Source organism: Phyllostomus discolor, chromosome 1 (genome assembly GCF_004126475.2).
Source record: "Phyllostomus discolor isolate MPI-MPIP mPhyDis1 chromosome 1, mPhyDis1.pri.v3, whole genome shotgun sequence".
Lineage (NCBI taxonomy): Eukaryota > Metazoa > Chordata > Mammalia > Chiroptera > Phyllostomidae > Phyllostomus > Phyllostomus discolor.
In genome coordinates this window covers 75,170,426-75,192,060 of record NC_040903.2, presented here as the reverse complement: position 1 = coordinate 75,192,060, position 21,635 = coordinate 75,170,426, and the positions used below count along the sequence as shown (strand labels likewise).

The window sequence follows — 21,635 nt, the reverse complement described above, 5'->3', positions numbered from 1 at the left end:
GAGCCACCTTGTAAAAATCATTTCTTCCCAGAAAGAAATTAAAAGTAACGCAAATTGCCTTACAAGCCCCAGAAAAGTTCTTGTCACATGCCATTGCTCAAGTTTGGGTCATAGTCGTCCAAGTCCATTACATGTTAAGGACAATTAAATAAGCACCACCTGAGTAAACTTAGTTTGGAGCAAAATGGGTGTTGAGAAGGCAAACACTTGATCACTGAGATCATTGTGAGAGCAAAATTATCTACTTTTTCCCATTTTTAAATTAAATGTATTGCATGATATGGGTAAATAAGATTACATAGGTTTCAGGTGTACATTTATATGATGCATAACCTCCATATTGCACCGTGTGCCCACCACCCAAGTCAAATCCTCTTCCATTACCATATATTTGATCCCATTTACCCTCCCCTACCACCTACCCCCTTTCCTCTGGTAACCATCATATTGTTGTCTGTGTCTATGAGATTTTGCTTGTTTTTCCTGCTTGTTCATTTGTTGCCTTCAGTTTTGTATCCCACATATGAGTGAAATCATATGGCTCTTAACCTTTTCTGACTGACTTCACTTAGCCTAATATTCTCAAAACCCAACCATGCTATTACAAATGGCAGTATTTTATCTTTTCTTATACCTGAGGGATAATTCATTGTATGTATGTACCACATCTTCTTTATCCAATCATCTAGTGAAGGACATTTCAGTTGTTTCCATGTCTTGGCCACCATGATTAATTGTCCAATGAACGTATGTCTTTGTGAATAAGTATAGGTGTTGCTGGGTCATATGGTAACTTTATTTTTTTTTGAAGATTTTATTTTACTTTTAGAGAGAGGGAAAGGGAGGGAGAAAGAGAGGAAGAGAAACATCAATGTGTGTTTGCGTCTTATGGGCCCCTTACTGGGGGCCTGGCCCTCAACCCAGGCATGTGCCCTGACTGGGAATCAAACTGGCGACTCTGTTTCACAGGATGGTGCTCAGTCCACTGAGCCACACCAACCAGAGCTCTGTTCTTAATTTGGGGGGAACCAGCAAACTGATTTCCGTAGTGGCTGTAGCAGTTTGTACCCCCACCAGCAGAGAATGAGGGTTCCTTTTTCCCCACAACGTCTCTAATACTTGTTATTACCTATCACATTGATAACAGCCATTCTCTCAGGTTTGAGGTGCTTTCACATAGTAATTTTAAATTGCATTTCCCTAATAGCTAGCAAAGTTGAGCATCTTTTCATATATCTGTTGGCCATTTGTATGTGTTCATGGGAGAAGTTTCTATTTAGGTATTCAGCCCATTTTTTAATCCTCAGCTGAGTACATGTTTTTTTTTTTTTATTATTGTTTTTAGATAGAGAGAAAGAGAGAGAGAGCAACATCAAATGAGGTGAGGTAGAAACATCCATTGGTTGCCTTCTCTTTGCATCCCAAAGAGGGATCAAACCCGACCCCTAGGTAGTACTCTGACGGGGAATGGAACCTGAAGCCTTTGGCACATGGAACAACACTCCAAGCAGCTGACACCCCCAGTCAGTGTATCTGCACATTTTTTGATTGGGTTGTTGGTTTGTTTTGTGCTGAGTTGTGTAAGTCCTTTATATATTTTGGATATATTCAAAACTAATTCATTCCCATTCATTTATTTTTGCCTTTACTTCCCTTGTCTTTGGAGCCAAACTCAGAAAATCTTCCCAAAGACCAATGTCCATAAGTTTTATACCTATCTTTTCTTCTCTGTATTTATTGTTTCGGGTCTTATGCTTAGTTCTTTGGTCCAATCTGAATTAATTTTTTTTAAAGATTTTTATTTATTTATTTTTAGAGAGGGAATGGAGGGAGATAGAGAGAGAGAGAAACATCAATGTGCGGTTGCTGGGGCTTCTGGCCTGCAACCCAGGAATGTACCCTGGCTGGGAATCAAACCTGGGACACTTTGGTTCCCAGCCTGCGCTCAATCCACTGAGCTATGCCAGCCAAGGCTGAAATAACTTTTGTATAGGGGATTTTTGTACATCAGTTTTGTATCCTGCTACTTACTGTATTTGTTTATTTTTTCTAATAGTTTTTTGGTAGTGTCCTTAAGGTTTTCTATACAAAGAGTCATGTCATCTGCAAAAAGTGACACTTTCACTTCTTCATTCCTATTTTGAATGTATTTTCTCTTTTTCTCTTGCCTGATTTGTTCTGGCTAGGACTTTCAGTGCTATGTTGAATAAGAACAGTGAGAGTGGACATTCTTCTCTTGTTCCTGATCTTATAGGAAAAACTTTCAGTTTTTCAATAATTAGTATTATATTAGCTGAGGGTTTCTCATATATGGCCTTTATTTTGTTGAGGTACTTTCCCTCTATACCCTTTTTCTTGAGAGTTTCAATTATAAATGGATGTCATATATTATCAAATGCTTTTCATGTACCTATTGATAGGATCATATGATTTTTAACCTTTGTTTAGTTAATGGGTGTGTTGAGTTTTTCAATTTGCACCTGCGGAACCTGTCCTTGTGCCCCTGGAATGAACCCTATTCGACACTGATGTGTTATCTTTTAATGTATCCTTGTAGTTGATTTGCTAGTGTTTTGTTTTGGATTTTTTCATCAGTATTCATCAGAGATATTGGTCCATAGTTTTTGTTTGTTCATTTGTTTGTTTGTTTTAGGGTTATCTGTGCCAGATTTTGGTATCAGGGTTATCTTGGCCTCATAAAATGTATTAAGAAGTATTGCCTCTTCTTCAATTATTTGGAAGAGTTTGAGAAAGACAAATATCAAATCTTGCTCGAATGTTTGGTACAAATCACTAGGGAAGCCACCTGGAACTCGACTTTTATGTTTTGGGAGGTTTCTGATGTTTGTTTGCACTTCTTCACTGTTAATCAGTTTGTTTAGATTTTCAAGTTCCTCATGATTCAATCTAGAAAAGATATATGTTTTTAGGAACTTATCTATTTCTTCTAGGTATTGAATTTGGTGGGATGTAGTCTTCCATAGTACCCTAGCATGATCCACAGATACATCTGTGATGTCTGTGGTAACTTCTCTTCCACTGCTTCTTTTACTTGAGACTTTTCTCTTGTTTCCTTAGTACGTCTAGCCGGTGGTTTTTCAATTTTAAAATCCTTTCAGACACCAGTGCTTTGCTGCATTAATATTTTATATGTTCTTTTTGTTATCTATTTCATTCAATTCTGCTCTAATTTTTATGATTTCCTTTCTTCTGGTTAGCTTGTTTACTTGAGCTCTTCCTTGTATCTTGAGATTGGCCTGTGATGATATAAAATTCTCCTCTATTACTGCTTTAGCTGCATCCCTACAGTACTGAGATGTTGTATTGTCATTCTCATTTGTCTCTATATATCTTTTTAAAATTTTTAAATTTTACTTAATTTGCCCTGGCTGGCATAGCTCAGTGGATTGAGCGCAGGCTGGGAACCAAAGTGTCCCAGGCTCGATTACCAGCCAGGGTACATTCCTAGGTTGCAGGCCATAACCCCCAACAACTGCACATTGATGTTTCTCTCTCTCTCATTCTCTCTCTCTCTCTCTCTCTCTCTCTCCCTCCCTCCCTCCCTTCCCTCTCTAAAAATAAATAAATAAAATCTTTAAAAAATTTTACTTAATTTACTGTGGTGATACTGGCTAATAAAATATGTAGATTTCAGGTGTACATGTCTACAATATATCACCAGAATATTGCATTGTGTGTTTACCACCCCCCAGCTATGCTTCCTTCCATCACCATTTATCCCCCAGTTACCCTCTTCTCCCTCCTCCCCACCCACTTTCCTCTGGTGATCACCACTCTGTTGTCTGTGTTTATGAGTTTTTTGGTGTTTTGTTTTTGTGTTTGTTTTTGCTTAATTTCTTCACCTTTTGTACTCTGTTCCCCAACCACCGTCCCTCTCAGTTGTCAGTCTGTTTTCAGTTTCCATTTCTATTTTGTTTCCTTTTTTGTTTGTTTGTTTTGTTCATTAAATTGCACATATAAGGGAAATCATATGGCATCTCTGTGCAATCCCAGTGCTGTCGCCTGCAGGCACATGCTGCCTGGCAGTGCAGCTGTGATGTGTAGGGTTGCAGTGAGCTGGGGGAACTTGGCCACTTTTGTTGTTGCTTTGTTCTCCCAGGAATGTTGATTGGCAGACCTGTGAGGCATCCCCTCTGTTTCTCTAGCCAACCCTGGGATTAGTGGCAGTGTGCCTGTCACTCAGGGAAAACCTCTTTCTGTAGTACCACTTCTCTGGTTTGCAGACAATGTGCTCTGCAACACAATACTCACTGCTACAGCATCTTTAGGGCCTGCTGCTAGCTCTGGAGGAGTGAGAGGAAGCAGCCAGACTCTGTGGCTTTGTTCCTCTGTCTGGATCGTTCATGATTGCCAGAGATGATTGGCCTCACCTCAGTGCTTCACCCCTGCCCAGGCCACTGTGCTCAGCTGCAGCTCATATGGCCACTCAAGCTTGAATCCTCTCTGAATCTCCCTGCTCCTCCTTCCTCCTGGCTAAAGGAGTGCCAGCAGGAACCTGTTCCTCCCCTCCCCAGCTAAGCCCTGCAGTGAGCTCCACAGCTTCCCAGTGGAAGCTATCTGGGTCCAGGTCTTTGAGCATGAGCTCACCTATGGCTCCTGGCATGGCACCATTTCAGTCATTAATAAACCTCTACTTCTTGGCTGCAACCTCCTCTGTGCATTTAATTGGGCTTTGAAGCTCAAAGGTCAGTGAGGCACTCTTAGTTTGGTGACACCAGCAGCAAGTCTGTTTAAAGGAGAAATGTAGAGAGGATGAATAGAAGCTGATACATTTCTATTTAATATTACTTAACCTAGTTTGAATGCATAAGCCTTGTAGTTGCTCAAAGGATGAAAGGGGGAGACTCTCTCTAACTACACTTCTTTTTTATATTTAATAAAGTTTTATTTTTCAAAATGAACAGCCTGTGTGACCTGTTGTTCCTGTATCTTCACCAACAGTGGGACATCCCAACCTTTGGTGTTCTACTATCTATTACTGAGCTCTGTACTTTGAAACTAGTTTAGTAAGTCCTCTTTACTAAGGAGCTCCTGAAGGGCTGCCCTGGCCAAGGAACCGTGTCATATGTTGCTTTGCCAAACAAGACTAGGTTATTGAGCTGTCCTGAACATTGCCTGTGAACCACTTCTTCTCTTGGACCTTTCCCCCAGATTTATTCACTGGGGTTTTCTTTATCTTGGCCAACTTTCCAGCATTTTTCTTCTTGTTGTCCTTGGGTGGCAAGGCAAAATGACGACCAGCAGCTACAAGTGTTGCCTCAATTAGGTGTTTGGAAGAAAACTCACTGACTAAAATGCTTTTCTTTGTAAATTGTCACTCAACAACACTTTTTCATTTCTTCGTATTGAAAGAGGAAGGGAGAGAGAGAAAAAACACATCAAGGTGAGAGAGAAGGAGCACTTTGTTGCTTTTTGTATGTGCCCAGACCAGCGATCGAATGTGCAGTCTAGCTTTGTGTCCTAACCAGGAATCAAATCTACAACTCTCCAGCTACAGAAAGATGCTCCAACCAAATGAGCCACGACAGTCAGGGCCTGATTACAATTCTCACTGATTCAAGAACATGATGGGCTTAGGTCGAGCAGAAACCACAGAATAAGAGAAGCGATCAGTTTGGAATGTGTTAAGGTTAGGATTTCATGGCAGGTGCAGTTGTAGGAAGTAGCATAACACCTTGAGTGACCCTTCAAAACCAATCAGCTCATGTAGCTACTCCACTTATCATTTGCAATATCATTCTCCAGTCCTCTCTCAAGAAAAGTCTTTTCAAACCTCACATGACAAAGCCCACCACCCCCATTGACTCTCTGAACCTTATCTTTTCCTTCTACCTCCTTTCCCCACTGAATTCCACCCACATTCGCCTACTTGCTGTCACTTCAGTGCTGTAGGAACACTTCCTTCTTGCCTTAGCATATCCAATGAATGTTCCGGAATACTCTTCTATTGTGCATAGCCATGTAGTTCACTGTCTTGCCTTAATTTTGCCCAGGGGTCATTTTCACAGTGACCTTTTCAAACCATCTTGTAATAGCATCTAACACTCGTCCTTCCACTGCCATTCTCCCCCTCTGCTTTAATTTCCTCACTTCGCTCTCAAGAATCATGAAAGACATAAGATTTTGACCTAATTCATAAACTACTCAATTAGTGTGCCATGATTTCACAGATCTGGTGGAAGAAGATAGGTTATCTCTCTCAACAAGAGGTTTAGCCAAGTAACAGCACTTTTTTTCCAGTAGTGTTGAGACATAATTGAAAAATAACACTGTGTGAGCTTAAAGTTCACATGATGGCTTGATCTACATATATTGTGAAAATACTTCCCACAATAGGGTTAGTAGTGCTAGCTCCTTGAGCCCCCATTTCCACCTGGTGAACATGCAGTACATTGAGTTATAGGAGAAAATCTGAGTCTAGGTGCTCCAGATAGATACGGACTCCAGGTTCTTGGCAGTCACAAACAACTGAGCTGACCACACAGATAGTGTGAAGCAAAGCAAGCAGAAATTATACTTCCCAAGACATAGGAGCAGGCCATGTGTGGCCAGGAATTATTCTTTTCTATTGAACAGGTTCAGGCATTATAGGGTTTTTACTTAAGCTTCTACACATGCAATTTCCCACAATCTTCCTTGATTGCCCACCTGGGGAGGAAACCGCAATGCTAATTACTATCCAGTGTCAGAAGGCAATTCTCAGAAATCAAGATGCTGCTCATGACAGTTGCAGTGTCTCAGGATTCTTTATTCTATCTCCTGCCTCCTAGGGAACCTGGATCCATGAGAGTTGAACACTGCTCAACCCACCCTTTGTCTGGAGTGAAGTCCTTTCTTTACATTACTGAACAGTAAACACGCCTTCCTCCATCTGGAGGGACGCATTCTCCTTCTATTCCAAGGCTGCATAAACATCTGAAAAAAAGTGTCTGCTTGTCAGGTGTACAGAAATGTTAGAGGCTGTGCAGACTTACCTTATTCCCTTACCTTATTCTCTTTCCTTTCTCTTTTATTGTCCAAATTTCCCTTAATTTGCATGTATTATTTTAATTATCAGGAAAAACAAATACCCTTATTTGTAATTTTTTATTATTTCCTAAAATTTAAAAAAGTTTTAAAGAAGACAGGCAAATGGCCTGAATTGACAGAACTCCTTTTAATCACCTCCTTCAAGTGCAGAAATCTTCTCCACAACCCTAGAAGCAAAATATGCAGGTACAACTCGTGGTAGATAACAGATGGTCAATATTCTTCAGAAAATGGATAATGAGGGTGATCAACAGTACTGAAAGAGAAGGAGGAATATTAATTTACTAACTCAGTCCCAAGCTTTGAAAAGCAGAGTTTGTCTGTGCACACAGTCAGAATGGGCTAAAAATTCTCAATTTCCAACCATGCCCTTCCTTCTACATCAACATAAAGACATGTAACTCCTGGCCCATACACTTGGTTCCCACATTCATATGCAGTAGGAAAGCCAAGGGAAAGCTAGTTTGCTTTAGATTACAGTTTGCTGTTGTATGTGAGAACTAGGAAACGTGGTACTTATTTTGTCCCACATGTCATTTTTGTCCCTGAACTCATGATAATGTTCACATGAGGATTCTGTTGTTCTTTTTCACAAATTCATTCAACAGGTCGGGGTCTCTCTGTTAAAGAACTTCCTTCATTCTTGAGGAGGCAATATGTGTGCCTGCATTACCATGCCTGCCAAATGTAATTACAGCTTTCATACAATTTTTTTATTTATTTATTTAAAATTTATTTATCAAGCTTTTAGAGAGAGGGGAAGAGTGGGAGATGAGAGGGAGAGAAACATCAATGAATGAGACAAACATCAATCAGGTATCTCTCGCATGTCCCCAGCTGTAAACTGAGCCTGCAACCAAGCCATATGCCCAACCTGTGAGTCAAACTGATGACCCTTGGCTTTGTGGGACAATGCCCATCCAACTGATCCACACCAGTCAAGGGGCTTTCATACAATTTATAAGAACATTTCTTATGCAGTAATCAATGTGGCCATTATTCTCCTTTTTTCCCAGGTTCTCCCTGCTTTTTAAAATTTGTCTCTTTCAATTTAATTGCATTAAAGAGTGCATTTTAAGAAATATTGTGTGCCAGGAGTTGGACTTTTCAAGGGGCCTAGAACAGGTGCAAGTATCACCACTGTCCTGATGAAGATCACAGACTTACACTTAAAAGCCTTGGGTGCAGAAAAGTTACTTCCCACAGCCTTTTCATTTATAATGTCTCTTCTCAGCAACACAATGCAGCTTTAAACAGAGTTAAACAGGAGGAGAGTTTTGAGATCTTTCTTTTGAAACTAAACCTTAACTCTAGAGCTAAAGTTTTAATACCTTATCTCTAACTCCTTCACAAAGTCCTCTCAGTTTAGTGAGTCTTCCTTCCCTTCAATCTCGAGACCCTCCTGCAGGAACTGAACCACAGGCATGCTATGCTTGTGAATAGTCAAAGTCCAGGAGGAAGAGGCCTCAGGGGCTACTCTCCTAATGGACAGAGGTGACCCTGGGCACATCTTGACTGGAGAAACAAGAGAAATCACAGGATCTTATGCTAGTGTATGCCACTGTGGACACATGAGGGACAAGGGTCAAATAACTTTGTGATCCATTTGTAATTCAGTTTAGAGACATTACAAGACTAAAGAAATGGGGTTTGTGATAAGGATAAAATGCCAATAAAATGATAAATTTAGAAGAAATGGACAGTGCCTTGGGGAAAGAATGACTAGTTATGAAGAAATGCTACAGACTCTGAGGAAGAGGTAGAAGCAGCTCTCCATTGTGATGTTCCCACATATATGCACACTTGCCTCATGGGCCCCCTCCTCCATAAAGAAAGTATTTGTGTTACATTTCACAATCTTGTTAGGACAAAAATGAATAAGGTCCAGGCTGTGGTCATTTTTGCATTGTCATTATGACTATAACCATGTTTTCTTCTGATTTCAAAAAGAATTAAAGGTGAAACATTTTCATAGGCTCTTGTAAACAACAGTATGAACAGAGCCCCTTTCAAGGCAATGGAGCCAGAGCTGCCTAGCAGAGGAGCTAACTGATATGAATGTCTTATCCCTCAAACTTTTTTAACGTTAGAAGGGCAAGATATACTTTGGATGGGCCCTATGCAACATTGTGTCCCAGGGAACTGCATGCAAGGATAACAAGAAGCAATTAGAAGTACTGGACTGAGGGCTAGTAGGCTGAAAATCAAAATCATTAGTTAGAATGGACATCTGTGCATGTAATGGTTCTTCCCCTTCCCTTTCTCATAAATACCCATTGCCTTTATCTCCTAGTCAGAACATCGTTTGGGCTTCTGCCTGAACTAATAATTCCCAAATAGCATTTCTTTTTGATTCAATAACTGTTTGTTGCCTCTTGCTTTGAATGGCTTTTCATTTTTAGATTAGCACCCAGAAAGGTATAGTGAGCCACAGGCACTGAGCCTCCTGTGTCGAATGGGTAGGTCAGAGCTGAGCACAGAGGGCACAGAGTCATGAATTCATCATGATGCAAACTTTGACCATTTTATTTATGCTCTGGTCCAGGCCCCACTCATATTTCTGTTGGGTCAGAGACAGAGCCTGGAGTAAACCTAGCTCTGAGGTCTCTGGGAAGATCTTGTTTTCTTTCTACACCAGAAATCAAGCCTGTCTTTCAGATATAAGGAAGCTGAGTTCTTCTGCTAATGTACCTGCTATAGGAAACCTTCTGGAAAACACAATCTACAAGTCACTTACAATAGTAATTTTATAAATCGGAAATTTCTGTTGAGGCCATCAATTGCTTTCATGTCTTCTGGAGTCAGTTCAAAGTCAAAAATCTGAAAAAAGGAAACAATCACATTAATCTCCCTCAAACAACTCACTTACAATGGGCAACCTGAGGACTTTCTGGCTGGACAGAGGCAAAGAGAGAACTAGGGGAGGTGGCCCCTGTCACCACTTCCTATCTCCTGGCCTGAGAACGCTCCTCCTGGGTTCTCCACCTCTCCATTCCCACTCCCTCTCCTCCTCTGTTCCACTTTACAGAAAACGGTGTTTACAAAATACTTACTGTTTGGACCAAACTTCAGTCTGTTCCCCATCACAACCACCACACACACTCCTTACATGTGACCTAGACTAAAAACTAAAGCAAGCTTTGGAAAGAACAAACTGCCTCTTTGAGGAGCTGTAGACCTCAAGAAAAGCATGTGCTAATCAACTATTCAATAACACACCTGCTCACCCATGTTTACTCCTTTATCAAAGAACAATCTTTCTGATTGGTCATTGAGACACTTACAGAGCCAACATTCAGAGAGTTCTCCTTTTTGAATAAAGTCTCTCTTAAGTCCAGATTTGTTTTTGTTTGATGATACAAACTGACTGTCCCCTAGTGGAGAGTGAATTAATAGCAAAGCAGAGAGGTCTTAGATAAGAAGTATGAAAGCAGGAAGCTCATTGTTTTATCCAGAAGACAATTTCATTGAAAACTCAGTGCCTGTGTCTATATCTATCTATTTATCTATCTATTATCTATCTAGTAACATTTTATTAATCTTAAAAATATACTCTAGGACTGATTTGGTTGTCATGGGGATATGGAGGGTGCAGCAAAATTACAATATAGTTGTGAGTATGTGAAACACGGTTTATTCTTGCATTATTATTTATTAACTGTTGTATTATTTTCTATACCAATAACTGTAAACCTACCTTTGCCTACCCCTGTATATTAACATGTTGAGTTGACCTTAAAATGAAGGTGGGATTTTCTTCTGATTGGTTTCACAATGAGATTTAAATTTGCTTATTACACATTTCCATAAATTGAATGAACTAAACCTATAGCTTCAAGGTTTGGGAGCAAATACATGACAAATATACTATGCTCTAAACATCATCTTTTGCAAATAGTAAACTTATAATGAAATTGTTAGCTGTCTTCTTAAAATGTCATAGAGTTAACATAGTCTCCAATGAGCTTCGCCACAAAACAAGTTGAAGATCACTGACTGACCCAAGGGACCACAAAATATATGAAGGGGAGTTCAGGGGAAACATTTGTTCATTCATGTTTTAGTTTGTCAGTCTATAAACTTTTATGTAGCTGTCTGCCTGCCAGGACTTCTGCTGGGGAAAAGATGCGGAAACATGGCCCAGAGACAGTCCCTGCATTTAGGGTCTCACAGTGTAGAGAGCACCACTTCCTCACTCTGGAAAGTCGGTGTGCAGCCTATACCTGGAAGTTCTCTTTGATTCTTTTCTCATTGAAGCTCTTGGCCAGGACCACCACCCCTCTCTGCACTTGGTAACGCAGGGCCACTTGCCCTGGATTTCTACCATGTTTCTTGGCAATGGCATTCAAGATCCGATCCTCCAAGAGAATGGGGCTATCCTTTTCCATCCTGAAAAGAAAACCAAAAAATGAGGATTTGAGGGGTTTAGGGTGAGAAATCTAGAGTGTAGTGTTCCTTTCTCCCAAATTCCCCAGACCATCAAGAAAAGTGTGTTATGCAGTACATCTATTTGTCAACATTGCATAGTTATGATTAATGCATGACAAGCTATATGAATTTTATCACAAAATCTCTTATAAAAATAATACTTGGAATGTAGTTTGTAGAAGATGGATGTATGTGTGAAACAAAAATGGAAGAATGTTGATGACTTGGAATTCAATGGTGGTGCACGGGAGCTCACTGTACTGTTGTGTTTGCTTTTTTTACATTTGAAGTATTCCATAATAAAATGTTAAATCTGAATTTTTAAAAAGTGTTTCATCACCAACACAGTAGCTGACATAGGTTACCTCTGATACTCTCATTACCAGTTAGCATCTCTTTGGGACCCCAGGGCACTGTAAGCAACAAGAACAATGTCCTTGGATTTGCAAAACTCCAGCAGTTTGCTCTGGTTGAGGTACGGGTGACATTCCACCTATGAATTCCAAGACCAGAAAGGATCAGAATATATGAGCCAATACCATGTCAATTTGAAAAGCCTTTGAAGGATTACCTAATACTACATTAATATATGCACATTTTCCATTTGGTCATTTTCTCATATACCTTCTAAAATACCTTCAAATTCTATTAATTTTCAGCAGTGATAAAACAATTTTCTTAACCTTTATTAGTGTTTAAAATTATTAAAGACTGTTATATCCTGGTTGTGAGCTCTACATGTCATTCCTTGTGGAAAGAAACCAAGATTCCCCAGAAAAATGACTGACTCAACTCCTGGCCAAAAGAGCTACAAAGTGAGCCTAGAACATCTTGTATTCTAGTAAATGAGATAGGCAGCATGCTAAGGGATGTCAGAGGATGCAAGTTCATCTGAGGACACATCTTCTGATTAATGATGACAATCCAATCATCATTAAGGAAGTAAGTACACTGGTTGAATTCATGAATTCACAATTACATATAAGTGATGAAGTCTTCAGATATATCCTCCAATTTACAAGAAGAACAAAAGACAGCAAGATATCAAATACTATCACAGGAATCAATCAGTAAAACCAGTTGTGAGAAAAGTTTTCAAGGAATACAGGCCTAGTTTCTCTCACAAGAAGTTGAGAGAGAGAAAAAGAGAGAGAGAGAATGGAACAAAAGGGGAAAGAAGGAGATAAACAGGAAAAGAACCACGGTCATATATTAAAATATTTAACATAATAATTCACATAATAATTATGAATTATTTTCTACAAATAGAATCCTAAAAGTAAATAACTAAGATGAAGAGTATAAATATTTAAGTGGTTTTTAAATAATTTTCATAATATATTACAAAAGGGATAGTCAATTTTACAATATCATACTGATTGAACATTGGCAACACTGTTATTTTAAAAAACTATATCTCTTAGTTATGATTCATCTACCTCCTGACTGTCCAATATCTGTTTTCTCTGGCTTTTTCCCCTCACCCCTCAGTACTGCACCTGTGAGGTTTCCTATGAACTCTATGTCATAAAACCCATGCCTTTTCCATCCCTAGTTGGACTGGCTGCTCCCAGCCAGGATCCACCCATGGGTCACGGGAACCTTTTCAAGTGTCTTCTTTGATTCCCTGAGACAACACACTCCTCATTTTCTCCCTCCATGTCTGCCCACTCCTACTCAGTCCCCTAACCAGTACCTTTTGCCTGATCCTTAAATGTTGGCTTTCCTGCCCTCTTTGTGGCCATTCTATGAACTTCCTTCCTTAGGAGAGGGAATCGGTTCCTACCAGTTTAATTGCCACCCATGCAGCAATGACTCCATGATAGGTACCTCCAACCTTGACCACCACTTGAGCTCCAGACCAACATTGCCACCCTCCAATTCAACATCTCCACTTGGATGTCTCCTGGGAACCTCAAACCCATCTCTGCATAAGGAAAGTAATGATGGTCCCACTCCACTCAACCTGTATTTTCTCTGGAATTTCTTCTCACAATAAACGGATTGATCAGGAATGTAGCTGGCATCAAGTTCAAAACTTTGGGACTCTTACTCAAGAAGGTGGGTGTGACGGGCAGAAGCAAAGAAGTAACCATGGACATGGCCTCACCTGGTTGCAGACAGGCTTGTACTTGAGCCCTGGCTTGTTCAGGATCATCTCCAGCAGTTTGTGATTGAAATTAGACACCCCAATGGACTTGGTTAAACCTGCATCCTTACACTTCTCCAGGGCCTGGGGAGGAAGGGCATGTGTGGCAAACCTGTACTGTAGTTCAGCCCTCTCATTGGACAGGGAACATTTTGGAAACTAAGAATCTGAACATAAATAACAATTTGGCTCAGTCAAACAATTTTAACATTTAGATATATTCCTTCCTAAAGTACTTTATTCCTTGTGTCTTTGGGTCTGTGACACACACATCCAGAGCAATAATTAGACATTAAGATGCTTTTAAACTCCCCTCACCTCCCTAACCCCTCCAATGATGCCTGTTCTCCTGCCTAGTGCATAACAGTAGTTCTTTAACAAATGTCATATCAGAGTCAGGGGCACAGAGGACCTCTTAGTTATTCCACTGGTTGACAGTTTCCTGCTTCCTCTGTCCTAGATGGCTGAAAGGAGTGTATGGAATGAATTACAGAAGGGCAGGCTTTACTGTGGTCCTGCTAAGCTCACAGCAACTTCCCTCCAACGCTGCTGTGTTTATCTGTCCTGGAACAGAGCTCTCACTCCCCTGGAGTTTGCTTCTGATGATGCCTCTTTTCGGGCTCCCAGACTCTACCTGATCAGTGGGCAAAGAAACCCCCACTAGAACCACAGAAGTTTCATTAAAAATAGACCTCAGCTGTGATTCCATTTCAGTCCCTTGCTTTACAGCCCTAACCTCCAAGGTACAGAGGAGTTTGGTGACATGTCTGAGGGCAGAGACAGATGGGGTCAGAGCCTGTTTCTTCTGCGCCCACTCGGGGATGTCCTCCTGTGACAGTGTGTTGGGGTACAGTAGCAGAACTTACCTCCCATGTCTCACGCAAGTCCACTGTATCGAAAATAAGTTTGCCACTGGCATCCATTGGCATAAGATCCTCTCCAGGCTGGAATACACAGAGGAGGAAGAAAAAATCTTTTTTAAAGTATGATATTCCTGCTGCCTGAGCACCTTGCTGATGCAGCCTTCAATGTGCTATTTTACTAGTAGTGTGTCTGTGGGTGTATGATATGTGTGAGAGAAGGCTTTGGGGGAGACAATCAGATTCCTTCCCAGACTGAAGCACAGTACCTCTCCCTCAATTACCTCAACCTTCCTGTCACCAACCCACCAAACGTAATTCACTAAGTATGAGTTCCCCTATAGCTGGGATTATTGTTGTTTCAGGAGGACAGGCTAGTTTATTTGGGGGTTTTTTGTTTGTTTGTTTTTCAGTTTTTATTTATTTATTAAATACTTTTTTTGGATTATGTTATTACATTCATCCCATTTCCCCCTTTTATTTCCCCCCCACCTTGAATACAACACCCCCCCCCACATTCCTCCCCTAAGTTCATGTCCATGGCTCATACATGTAAGTTCTTTGACTTCTTCATTTCCTATACTATTCTTAACCTCCCTCTGTCTATTTTTTACCTAACATGTATGCTACTTATTCTCTGTATTATTTCCCCCTCTCCCCCCTCCCATTCCCCTCCTGATAGCCCTCCATGTGATCTCCATTTCTGTGATTCTGTTCCTTTTCTAGGTGTTTGTCTAGTTGGTTTTTGTTTTTGTTTTAGGTGTGATTGTGAATAACTGTGAGTTTGCTGTCAGTTTGCCGTTCGTATTTTGATTCTTCTTTTTCTTCGATCAATTCCTTTAACATTACATATAGTAAGGGCTTGGTGATAATGAACTCCTTTCACTTGACCTTATCTGAGAAGCACTTTATCTGCCCTTCCATTCTAAATGATAACTTTGCTGGATAGAGTAATCTTACATGTAGGTCCTTGCCTTTCATGACTTGGAATACTTCTTTCCAGCCCCTTCTTACCTATAATATCTCTTTTGGGAAATCACCTGACAGTCTGATGGGAACTCCTTTGTAGTTCCTGTATCTTGTTCTCTTGCTGCTTCTAAGATTCTCTCCTTATCTTTTGGTGGGAACTGCCCTGCATGGTATAATTAACTGAAACTCTGCCAAGGCTAAGGCTGAGGGAGTGGCCTTGGACCTTAACCCAGCAAGGAGACAAAAATCTCCCTGGCAGGAGCGCTGCTTCTTTTGCTTCATTCATAGCTGAACCCCAAAGCTTGGTCAGTTAGCCAATGACGGGTAAGATTCCCCAAGGTGGGAAAGACCTAAGACAGGGACAATCACGTTGGAGGCCCCCAAAAGAAGGACTTTGGGGGCTACAGCAAAAGGGGGTGATGGACCCTCGCTGCTTGGCTTTGATGTAGCCTGAGTCCTCAACATCTAGCAGAAAATCTCCTTATCTCTTGGTTGCCTTAGTTCCCTTGCTCCACCTAAGCCTGAAACAATGACAGGGTGGTCCAGCTCTGTGCTGACAAGGGCGGGTTCCCTGGGTGATCAGGCCTAAGAAAGAACACGTAAAATCCTGTGAAACCTGCTTTGTTTAGACTGCTTTCAGTTGAATGATAAGGGTCCAAGGAGGAAGTTAGTTTGTTTCTTAAAGTCTTACAACTCTTTGACCCTGACCCAAATTAGGCCCTCAGACTTCCTTGTTACCTATTATTTGATCCTTACTTCCTAGCAATGAGTAATGAGCTTTTACCTGAATTCTTACTCAAACAAAACCAATAAAAAGCCTCTCCAGAGGGGGAATGGTGTGCTCTCCCCACCTGCGAGGGTAGCCAAGCTGCGTACTCCCCACGTGAGGAGTGGCCATGGTGCCCTCCAGGAGAGAGGGTGGCTAAGGTGCTCCCCACCTGTGGAGTGACCCTGCTGTTCCTGTTCCCCCACAGGACCTGGTTGTCTCTGTGTATGTTTTTCTTGCATGTTGACGAATATCCACAGCCAAGATGGATACCGCTGGCTGGTATCCTCCACATCTTTAATATTGACTAATGGAAGCATGGTGTGCCTTGGTGTGTTCCTCCTTGGGTTAAACTTCTTTGGGACTCTCTGAGCTTCCTAGACTTCCTGGAAGTCTCTTTCCTTTGCCAGAATGGGGAATTTTGCCTGTTATTTGTTGAAGTATATTTTCAATTTTTTGCTCTTCCTCTTCTCCTTCTGCCACCCCTATAATTTGGATGTTGGAACGTTTAAAGATGTCCTAGATGTTCCTAAACCTCTCCTCATTTTTTTTGAATTCTTGTTTCTTCATTCTTTTCTGGACAAATGTTGCTTTCTTTCTGATCCACACCATTGATCTGAGTCCCAGTTTCCTTCCCATCACTGTTGGTTCCCTGTACATTTGACTTTATTTCACTTAGCATAGCCTCCATTTTTGCATTTACTCTTCAACTATATTCAACCAATTCTGTGAGCATCCTGATTACCAGTGTTGATAGGTTGGCTAGCTCTTCCTCACTTAGTTGTATTTTTCCTGGAGCATTGGTCTGATCTTTCATTTGGACCTTTTTTTTGTTGGTATCAGCAAGCCTGTTACATGGTGAGAGGTGGCGCATTAGGTGTTCACAAGGGCAGGGTAACCCATGTCACTGTCTTGTAATGCGGTATGTGGGGGATGGGTCAGAGAGGCAACAGTGCCACTTGCTTTGCTCTCTGCCAGATTTCAGTCACTTCTGCTACCCACAAGCAAAGTGAGCCCTTCTGTTGCTGATTCCTGGGTGGGAGGGTTTGTTTAGGACAGGCTGGTCTGTATGATAGGGTTTCCCTTTACTATTAAGACTGTGCTTTTTAGTTTATGATAACCCAACAAAGAGTGAGAAACCAGATGTGCTCAGTGAATGTCCACTGCAATGAGAACCTGGACCAGCAAAGCCCAAAGGAGCCCAGTTGTGCAACATGAACCATCCCAGGGTGCCTCTGTCTGCATTGGGCCCAGGGTCCATATTCAAGGGACCCTCCCACTACCAGGTGTGGATGTCCCATTTGTCTCCACTGTCTTTTATAACTCAGCTTTCTTGAAGGCCTTCATCACTCAGGAACCACTGACAAGGACTCATCACTGAGACACAGAGGGCAGTAACCTCAGCACTTTGAGGTGGAGGCAGTGAGATCATTGCATTGCCATCCTTCTCAAGGCTCTGGGATGAGGATACAAAATCTTGATGGTGAGATAACATAATTTACAAGAAAGTGATCAGCAAGGCAATAGCAAATGTCACCCAGTATTGATCCAGAAAACCATCCATTGCAAGGCGGCACACAGGAGCCTGGTGTACAGATAGGCATTCACATGGGGAATCAGACTTGCATTGTACCTGGGTGCTATGAGACTTGCTTTTGCTAAAACTCCTTTGCCCTGATGTTTAATGCGTATGTCTGAAGCAATGTCCTAAAGTCTGTGCTAAGTTGTCCCAAGGACGAAATGTAACCAAATCAATCATTTTTATCATTCCCTTGCACTTCAAACTTTTTTTCCTTTTTTGTTATCTGTAACAAGTAATCACTTAACTAAATCTAGAAATAACGAGACCCTTCTTTTATGCAATGGGACTAAAAAGCAACAAAAGCCTGTTCAGGCAAGCATCAATGCTCTCTCCTCTTGAGAGAGTGGCTAAGGTACTCAGAGGTGCTCTTTCCTTGAGAGAGTATCCATGCCATTCCTTTTTCTCCACAAGACTTGGTACTCTGGGTGATTTTGTGTACCGCATCCACAACACACAGACTCCAGAGGGCCGGAGGCTTCATCAATCACTATGAAAGAGAGTTCATTTAGCAGTTCTAGCCACCCCACTCAAATCTGCCTCTCTTGGTGAGAACCCCGAAAACCTAGCTGGAATGAGATACTGGAGGGGCAACAGCAGTGGTGAAATACTCTTGGGCATGACAAGGAACACAAAAGCTCACCTTCATAGCTGTTGGGTTATGAATGATGAAGAGATCTACGTAATCCAGTTGAAGATTCCTCAGTGATCTTTCCAGGGCTGGTCGAACCAGTTCTGGTCGAAGGAACGTAGCCCAAAGCTGCAGTAACCAAAGGAAATTGAAAAATGCCTTATGATGTCACACTTCTGGGAACCAAGATTGAACATCATAGTTAAGAGACTAAGATGTGAGTGATGAACATGTGTGCTGGTGTAAAAATAAGAATTTTGGTGCTAAATTTATGTTACTTAGTATATATGAGCATCTTCATGGATTCTTGAGGCTTATTCAAGTGACTGTGAGAAAACTGCAAGTAAAACTTAGATGGGCCAGGAAAAGCAAACAACAGGTTTCAAGGATTAGAAAAGTCATCTCTGAAAGGACAGTCAAGACATGTTGGGCAAGAGGAAATGGACCACACTGCCCTATATAACAAATGCCTGGACCCAGAGCTGCTGAGATGTTCATGCTCTGAAAACAAGTCATCATTGCTGGGGACACCTTTGGACCACTGATAGAGCCCACGGCACTATTTACATTGCAAGCAGGATTTTCCACCTAAGAAAATTTTTACAAATTTCAGTGATGACTTGAAAACTGTATTTCCTAGTGAGACTCTCCTCTTGGGATAATATGTCCACCTCACTTGGATATGTCCTGAGGGAATCCACTGAAGAATGAAAGGAGTGGGCCCATCCTGCAGTGGCTCAGTCATGCCACACAGCAGATGAAGAAGGTGAGTATCTTACTCCCGTTTTACCTGTGAGTGGGACCCTGTTCACAGAGGCTGGGAACCTGTGTCCCAGGCCCTAACACATTCCAGAGCAGAGCAGTCCCTTCTTGTTTTCTGTTTTTCTAGATGGGTCTCCACAATGTTATGAGGTCAATAAATTATTCAACTAAGACCAGAACTTTTTGCTTTTTTGGTCTCGTTTTTCCAAAATAACGTATCTGCTCTGACAGCGGCCTCTCGACGCCCCGCACACAGCACCTTGGTGGTGTAGAATATGTCCTCTCTCTTCACAGTGCCATCCGCGATTTTGTCTCGAATGGCCTGGCCGACCTCCTTCTCGTTTTGATAGACGTATGCCGAGTCGATGTGACGGAAACCTACATCAATTGCCATTTTGGTGGCCTCAGCAGCCTTGCTCTTAGGAACCTACAAAATATAAATAAGGAGGGCTGGCAATTAGCTTCACTCAGAGAGAAGTAATTTATTTCCTTAAGAGTAGTTTCTCCAGCTGTCTCTCCATGTCTCCTCTTCCCCTGCTTGAGTAACAAACAGCCTCAGGGACGAACCTGTACCCTGGAGGCATGCGCTATGCCTATAAACTCTATAAACTTATAAATTAGAGTTTATGAACTCTACCCCTGCCTGAATGTACTAGTGGAAAGGTCTTCACATGCAACTAGAAAATCAAGCCATTCACTAGAGAATCTGTTGAACGTGCCCAGGAATGAGACAGCACCTGGCACACTCTCCTCCTCCCCTCCATTTCCCACCTAGGGGCTTATGGTGTCTGTGTGCTCAACTTTAGGACCTGCGTGGCTAAAGAACCTGGTTCCCGGTGACAGAAACCTTTAACAGATGACAAGAAGGGCTCCACGTAACCCTGTTCGATGGCTACTCCCTAGTCTTTTGGGGTCCCTGCCTGTCGATACTGGGTTTATATGGCAATTACTGTGTCGACAGTGCTGACTGATTGACTGATCCTGCTTTTCAGAAGAAGATAGAGTGTCCTCTCTATGCTGGTGGAAGGGAGGGGCATGTCTGGAGTTCTGGCGATCACTGGGGCAGCTCTGGGAACAACCACAAATGAACAATGTTAGCAATCACCAATGGGCAAGGGCAACACTCCAGGTGCTCAGGCTTGTCAGCGATTACCCCTTGAGGCAAGCGACCCAGGCCACAGAAGTACTGCCTGAGTGTGGCTGGGGTCTAGAAGGACTGGCAGTGGGGACAGGGAAGATTATAATGGCATGAAACCCAACTGGATCACGAGGGAATTTTAAACCTTAGTTTTGTTTTGGTTGTCATTACATAGATATACAGATAGATTATTTAATGAACACATCATGAACAATTTCTAAATCTCATTCCAACTTTTAAAAGGGGTCTTTAAATTAATTCCCCTTTCCCATAGGAAAACATGAGGTCTCCTCTGCCAGAAGTCTGTCCTCTCTACTTTAGGCAACTTTTTGTCCTCCATCCTCAGTCCTCCATGCCTTCTGTTTCACCCCCAGGCCCCTGGGGCTGCGTGGGGCCGCCCCTGGGTCAGCATCACACCTTCTGTGAAGGAAGTAAAGTAGAAGTGTGCCTCTGCTACTTGAAAGAAGCTAGAAGGTTCAGATAGTTCAGAAGCTACTGCTCATGAGAACATCTGTTTCTGACATCAAGCCTGCTTAGTCTCAGATCAGCTCCTCCTTGGAGCTTTCCCAGAACGCCCCACTTCAGATGACCCTCCCTCTTTCCAAACATCTCAACTTCCCTTGGCAATTACTGAGATAATATCTAGTAATGTTAGGTAGCTGTTCATCATCCTTAAAGTATCTTTATCTAGTAGTTAAAAGTCCAGAGAAGCAGAACTATTTTCTGTGCAGACTTTCCCTACCACTAGGGATATTTTTATATGGAGAAGAAGTTACTCTTCATTGTGGAATTGGTTAATTAATTTAGTTAATAATTACCCATTCCATCCAAATTATTTTGATAGCTACACGCATAAAATCAAACAGCTTATTGTTCCTTTCTTCCCACCAAGCCAAACACTGATAAATAAATTCTACTATTTATCCCAGCCTCTGAGGAGGCTATAATTAACATGGTGGATTCACAAACAGGCGGGTACATGACCCTGACCCTGCTCAGCATCAGAACTTCTATGAAAGGACTGAGAGGACAGCGCACCTGAGCCACTCCCAGGAAAACCCACAGCAAGAGCAGGTGGTGCCCGAGGAGCGGCTGCTCATCCACTCAGCACACAGGCTCTGCCTGGGGGCAGCGTGGGCACATTCCCACAGCCTGCCTCAGAGTTGCAGTGCTCCATGGCTTCACGACTGAGTCTGACACACCAAGTTTGCTTGTTTCCCAGAACACACACCTGACTGGACAAAAGAAGTCACACACATGGGAGCTGGACCAGGCTCCCTGTTCCTCCTGTGATGCACAACAA

General features: G+C 41.9%; 1 protein-coding gene across 8 annotated transcripts in view; it reads right to left on the bottom strand.

The window, feature by feature from the left end:
- Positions 1-21,635, bottom strand: part of LOC114492418 (aldo-keto reductase family 1 member C15-like) — a 355,773-nt gene that overhangs the window by 195,791 nt on the left and 138,347 nt on the right. For 3 of the 8 annotated variants that reach the window (XM_036025062.1, XM_036025061.1, XM_036025060.1), the window contains exons 4-8: positions 14,494-14,571; positions 13,589-13,711; positions 11,862-11,971; positions 11,274-11,439; positions 9,788-9,870 (exon numbers count right to left, since the gene is read on the bottom strand). The exons of 1 other annotated variant lie outside the window; for it this stretch is intronic. In XM_036025062.1, coding sequence (XP_035880955.1) covers positions 9,788-9,870; positions 11,274-11,439; positions 11,862-11,971; positions 13,589-13,711; positions 14,494-14,571 — 560 coding nt within the window. Of the gene's footprint in view, positions 1-7,216; positions 7,307-9,787; positions 9,871-11,273; positions 11,440-11,861; positions 11,972-13,588; positions 13,712-14,493; positions 14,572-18,444; positions 18,562-19,453; positions 19,622-21,635 lie in introns of those variants that run through there. 4 more of the 8 variants (XM_036025049.1, XM_036025057.1, XM_028506021.2 and 1 more) reach the window with 3 other exon arrangements.